Source organism: Sesamum indicum, linkage group LG8, assembly GCF_000512975.1.
Source record: "Sesamum indicum cultivar Zhongzhi No. 13 linkage group LG8, S_indicum_v1.0, whole genome shotgun sequence".
NCBI lineage: Eukaryota > Viridiplantae > Streptophyta > Magnoliopsida > Lamiales > Pedaliaceae > Sesamum > Sesamum indicum.
Genome location: NC_026152.1, coordinates 17859242 through 17865926, shown reverse-complemented (window position 1 = coordinate 17865926; position 6685 = coordinate 17859242). Strand labels below are relative to the sequence as shown.

At 34.9% G+C, this 6685-nt stretch overlaps 1 protein-coding gene across 1 annotated transcript; it reads left to right on the top strand.

Moving 5' to 3' along the window:
* LOC105169177 (WAT1-related protein At1g25270) lies at positions 2841-5423 on the top strand. Its single transcript, XM_011089517.2, has 7 exons — positions 2841-3243; positions 3734-3796; positions 3948-4064; positions 4153-4405; positions 4531-4689; positions 4772-4923; positions 5034-5423. The coding sequence occupies exons 1-7, from the start codon at positions 3041-3043 to the stop codon at positions 5278-5280; spliced, it is 1194 nt and encodes a 397-aa protein (XP_011087819.1). The 5' UTR covers positions 2841-3040; the 3' UTR covers positions 5281-5423.

Here is a 6685-nt window from a genome sequence, read left to right as displayed (position 1 = left end):
AATATTATGTTATTAAAGAGGAAAATGAGGTTTCAATGGTAATATAATTTACGAATGTTATTAAAAATGATAGTTATGGATATATAAGGGGTTTGATTAAATGAATTCTTATGGATTTATTGATAAATTAAATATATATTTGAGGAGCTTAGAAAAGGTAGTTATTTGAAAGAAATGGAGCAGGAGGTTGGACTTTAATATAAATAGAATATTAAAAGATTGATAGAAATGTACGAACATTATATAATAGGTTATTTAGAGTTTATGATATTCTATATATATGTTGATTATACGTATAACATTTTGTTATAGGACGTGACGACAAAGTAGAGGGTTGAGCAGTTCCTCGTGAATCGAAGTATTTTGAGATTTACGGTAAGTATAGCTAATTGGATTTATATATATATCTATATGTGTAGTATTGTATATATATTTTATATATTGCTTTATTGAATGCGAACGTGGACTTGGCTTTATATTATTATGTGTGGCTTTTGTATATTGATTGTTTATATAATTAGTTGTGGATTATTTGTTAGATTACCATCATATTGGTGAAATTATTATTATGTGATATGTAATGGTAATGTAGGGATATGCGGGATATAATTATGTGATAATCATATAATTGATTGTTGATGAAATCAAATTGGGAGTCGTTATTGAGAAAGTGATTATTATAAAGAATAGAATGACGATTGTGAATGGAAATAAAAGATGATGCTTACCTAATTGGAAACACAGTCAATGATTTATGAAAATATGATTGATGATAATGTGATTGATATTGAGATATGAAAAATATGTGAATTAAGCTAGGTATAATGTGATTGATATTGAGATATGAAAAATATGTGAATTAAGCTAGGTACCATGGCGCGTAGGGTACCGGGATATTCCGAGGCAGCAGGGAATATCCTGTGCTTGTTAGCTACACACTGGGGTGGTGTGGGGCTACCATGTTTGTTGTGATGTCCTGTGCTATATTGCTACACAGCTGGAGTAAAAGAGTGTGGGGATATCACACAACGGGTATCCTGTGCTGTATATGATATGATGATGGCCGGCGAAACCATTGACTGATGTATACCAATTAGAGTAAGTGGGGCCCTTAACTAATAAACGATAATGTTGAATATTATGTCATAGATTGATTTATAATTGTGAGTAGGTATTACTGCTTATATTTGTTGTTGCTATTGATAATGACTGTTAGTCGATGTGACTGCATGTACGTGAAATTGTTGCCTGTGTATATATATAAACTGATCAGCTATACTTATTGAGTAGGCAGCTCATTCCTTGCCACGTTCTTTTCAGGAGATAGGTCACACTGATTAGCCACATTGACTTTGAGCGGTGCCGTCGTCTTTATTAGGTGGGTCAGCCGTGACTTCTGAAGCCAAAGTTTTTGATTGTTGGGTTGTAAATATTCTGGTCTTTTGTCGGGATTTGTGTTTAAAAGCTGTGGTATGATTTTCCTTGAGGTTATGTACACGAGAACATGTAGTGAGGGTAAATATTACTTTTGGTGGTATATATTATCTTTTGTGATATATAATATTATATTGATATATTAGAATTTATTTTACGGGTTGAATTAGAATTACTTATAGAATGAGTTCTGACTAAGTAAGAATGAAATAGTGATAATTAGATGTAGCGAGTAGAGGGTGCTACAATTTGGGACTAAATTTGGCTATTTACAAAAAGCATGAGGCTAAACTTGCAAAGTGTTCTAGTATAGGACTAATTTTGTAATTAACTCAATAAATTCCTTCTCTTAAAATTTAGTATAAGTATATGTAGACCCTTTATGTGGTTTAAAAAATTGCATCCAGTACTCTCAAAGTTTGTTTCAGTCCAACAAATAGATTTTTTATTCCTTAGTAAAATTCAAGAATTTACTAACATCAAGATGAAAGTTGATTTTGGCCCCACTCGACTTATCACAAATTTATTGTAGGTTAAATAATTTTATATCTCGAAACATCTTCAAATGTTAATGCACGTGATGAAATATTTATAATCAAATTAGAATTATAAAATGATTTGTAGTAGATCTGTAATAAAACAATAATGAGTCAATACGAAGCTTTCTAGCTAATTTAATATTTTTGTTTTTGACTTTCGTTCTTTTAATTTTTCTTATGAGGTGTCAATCTTATCTATATTTATTATCTATACCTTATTATTAGGTGAAATCGCTGTTTTAATATTTTTTTTATCTGCCAATTACATATTTTTTTATATTTAATTTATTTATTTATAATCTTCCCACACTACCACTCTTCTACTCCTCCCCTTCCCCTCTCTTTTCAACTTTCACTCTTTATAACTTATTATTTTTAAGTTTTTTAAATATTTTTAACTTCTTCAATTATAATATATTTTAATTATAGTAATTGTTAAAATATAAATAAGGGAAAATATTATTTTAGTCCGCTAAATATGCTTAATTTTAATTTTAGTCCGATAACTATGTCCATTTTTGTTTAGGTCCAGTAACTTATGAAATTGTTTACTTTTAGTCCTCTGGCAGATTCTTTTGAAAGACAGTTTTAGTTCATATGCACTCATATGGGTGAAATTGTTCGAAAATCTGCCAGAATACTAAAAGTAAGCAATTTCGTAAGTTATTGGATCTAAACGAAAATGGACATAGTTATCGGACTAAAATTAAAATTAGGCATACTTAACAAACTAAAATAATACTTTTCCCTATAAATAATATTGAATTTTAAATAATTATTGTTCCAATCAAAGGGTATATATATATGAGTGGAAGAGGTTTCTGAAAATCAAATATTTTGAAATTAGGTGAAGAAAAAAAAGGAGCAATAAGTGAGCTAGTTACGTGTTAATTGGCAACGGAGTTGGGTGGCCACCCACTCGGCTGACATATAACCACAACTGGAGATACTTGCATGCATCGCCTCTCCAGCTCTCTCTTTAACTCTTAGCGTTTCCTCTCACACACCATACATACACATTGCTGTCTACGTACGTAGGGTTTTCAAGAGAGATTCTCAAGGAAGATATGGCGTCGTGGGAGAAGATGTGCAGCACCATTCATGGGTTGAAGCCTACCCTAATCATGGTCTTGGTTCAGACCCTATTATCCCTCGTCAATATCGGCTATAAATTGGCTGCCAACGACGGCATGACCCTCTCCGTTTTAGTCGCCTACAGATTGATCTTTGGTGCTGCTTGCATTATTCCGGTCGCAATTGTTGTAGAAAGGTCGGTTCTTGAAATTCTTGGTTTTCTTTTTTTCTTTTTAATTCACAATGCATTTTTGAATAATTCGTGATTCGCAATTATCAGAGAATATATTGCTTGGGTAATGTTGGTTCAAGTGGATGGAGTGTGGGATTATTACTTCATTTATGAATGTATAGGTCAGACATTAGTTTCGGTTTAATTCTTTCGTCGTATTATTGTGTTCTCATGCATGGAAATTAATGTTTAAAGGATTTATATAACTTATACATTTCTTGTGGGAATACAGTTATTTAATGCGAAGCATTTTCTGGGTCCAGAAATAGCAGTTGGGATTTTCTATTGCAATTTTAGTATGCTTTTAGAAACATATGTTATTTGATTTTGGGGTTTCATGGATATTAATATTGAATAAAGTAATATATATGGGTGAAATAACAAAGATTTACTTTACCAAGTTTTCTTCCTACTCTGAATTATGTCTCTTGTTTTTTTGCTTGATTCCGTTCAGGAAAAAGAGGCCAAAGTTGACATGGACGGTAGCCTTGTATGGATTTCTTTGTGGCTTATTCGGGTGAGTTTTTCAGTCTCTTGCTGTCTGTACAAACTGTTAGTGTTTGGAACCTCATATATCATTCACATGCTTGAGCTTTGAATGTCGAAACGCAGACAATTTATTAGACAAATCTTGATGTGAATATGGTTGTGGAAATTCATGAATGCAGGGGATCACTGGGGCAAAATCTATACTTGAAAAGTCTTGTTCTCACTTCTGCTACTTTCATCTCTGCCATGACCAATCTCATTCCAGCTATCACATTCATTATAGCCATTAGCTTGAGGTAATTATTAACCGATTATATCCCATTTCCATTGTCTAATGTGAATCTGTACTAATATTCAATATGTCTCGTGTGCACAATATTTCAGGTTAGAGAAGCTGGGATGGAATACAATAGCAGGTAAAGCAAAGGTGTTTGGGACCTTATTAGGCATAGGTGGAGCAATGGTGTTCACATTTTACAAGGGCCCGGAATTGCACATCGGCAAAACAGGAATTAACCTGTTAAAAATGACATCGTCTCGTGGACAAGCACAAACTCAGAATCACCCTAATCTTGTTGTTGGTTTACTCTTGTCCCTGGTCACTTGTCTCACCTATTCACTCTGGTTGATCATTCAGGTTAGCTGGTAATCACGGAACATTGCCTCGTTTTTGTGCCTTTTTTGGACGTATGATTTGAATTTTACAACATTCTCGGTTAAACATATCTTTGTCAATTTTCTTGGCTCTATTGTATGGAGCAGGCTAAGGCTGCAGAAAAGTATCCGTGCCCTTACTCTCTCACTGGTATGATGACATTCTGGGGCTCAATCCAGAGTGTTATATATGCAATTTGCGTAGAGAGGGACCGGAGCCAGTGGATTCTGGGGTGGAATATTAGACTTCTTGCTGCACTTGTTGCGGTACTTGTTTTAACAAACTAGTATTCTGTTCAATACTCGTGAACATTCGCTTAATTAAGATGGTCCGACATTCTTTCTACAGGGAGTTTTGGGCTCTGGATTGATGTTTACCTTAGTTGCATGGTGTGTGAGAATGAGAGGACCACTCTTTGTTTCCATATTCAACCCCCTTCTGCTTGTGATCGTGGCAATTGTAGGAATCCTGTTCTTGGATGAGAAGCTACACCTGGGAATGTCTCTCTCTTTCATCACTCAAAATTGCAGTAACAAGAAATTCTTGTGATCTTTTTACATTAGATGTCTAAGATTTGTTGATTAAATGTCAGCATTGCATTCTTTGACAGGATATTTGGAGCCATCTTGATCGTGTGTGGACTATACATAGTATTGTGGGGGAAAAGTAAAGAATCAAAGAATGCGAATCAGATACTACCAGAGAGTCAAGAAAATAGGCAGCATGTGGAGACACTTCCGGTGACCCATAAGGCTGGCTGCAGCAAGAAACATGACGACGAAGAAGACCAAGAAGAAGAAGAAGAGAAAAGGGATTCTCAGGCAAGCTCTCTAAGTGGTCTTTACATGTATCCATAGAAGTATTATTGCCGGCAAATGTATGAGGATGTTTTTGTTTCTTGGAGAGGCTCCCTAGTTCGAGTCCTGTTAGGATTGAAGTTAAATATTTGGAAGGTAAAGATTTTGAGTTGGCAAAATTAATAATCCATTCAGCTCGAGTATACCATGTTATCATATCCGTTAATTATAATTGTCAACTACTTTTTGCTTTTAATAATTTACTATATATATATATATATCCGTTAAAAATTCAAATTTAATCTTTAAAAAATTCTGAAACTTTAGTAATAAAATCAGAATTTTATTTTTAAAATTGAACCCAAATATTTTTGTTGATCTATATATCAATTGTTCATGTATTAATTAAAATTACAACACCTATCCCTTCTCCATCTCTGGTACCCATAAGAAACGTCACATTCTTGTACGGGTAGCTGTCGGGGGGCACACCCCCAGCCCCACCCCCCAGTAATCAATCCACTTCATACAACGGAAACCTACACGAACTATTCAAACCAAACGACTCTAGTTCTCCCTTTCCGACCTGATCAAACGATTTACTTATCTCCATCAGATAACTGTATATCCTCATTTTCCGTATTCTTCGTTTATTGCTCTTGTCCCGCTCCTCAGTCTATACACTGGGTCGTACAATTCAGGAGCTTCGCCGTCGTGGGCAGTACTAGGAAGGAAGAACTGTTCAAGTATACAGTTGCCGAAAACATGTTCCAGAGGCATGCCTGTACGTCGGACTCATTTTCGTCCTTAATTAGGTTCACAACAAACCATGCGGCAGAAGGGTTTCTTGGGTCCCCCCCTTCTGTGAAGTGTTTCCAGATGCAAGCTTAGCTGACACGACTTCCACTCGACTCGGATCTTTCGCAGTTGATTCAGACATGGAAATGGCGGCGGCAACTTATTAAACACAAACCTCTTCGTCACGAGCTTTTCTTGTTGCACTAGACCGATGGTGAGAATCGAGAATGAGACAGGTACCTGGGCAAGGAAATATCGGGCCAGATCAAAATTCGTCAGTGAAGACTTACCTTTTCCTCCTCAACAGGCGGCGGCCCATGAAAGCCACCAGGGAGGCTGCATCTGTGCATGGTGCATGGGACGATCAAACTCCGACAGCAACTTCTGTTGTGGATTTTTATGAACAAAGCTCCTGATTTATAGGGAAAATTGTAATTTTTATAATTTTAGTATTGTAATTTAGGTATTGACAATTTTTTGTTTTGTCCAAATTAATTTTATTAATTAAATTCTATAATTTTAATCATTTTTTGATTAATTTAACTTAAAATTGCATATGACTTACATACAATATCTAAGGCCATTCATTTGTCTGCACACACACCATTACAAGAAAATAGTTCAATAATTACGAAAAAAAAATCGATGGTAAAGTTAGTGTCGAGTT

Bases quoted from the DNA above. Each gene is read 5' to 3' on its own strand.
- LOC105169177 (XM_011089517.2), top strand. From the start codon at position 3,041: ATGGCGTCGTGGGAGAAGATGTGCAGCACCATTCATGGGTTGAAGCCT. The intron at 4,065-4,152 runs GTAATTATTAAC...ACAATATTTCAG, and splicing joins ATTATAGCCATTAGCTTGAG to GTTAGAGAAGCTGGGATGGA. The intron at 4,690-4,771 runs GTACTTGTTTTA...TTCTTTCTACAG, and splicing joins TTCTTGCTGCACTTGTTGCG to GGAGTTTTGGGCTCTGGATT.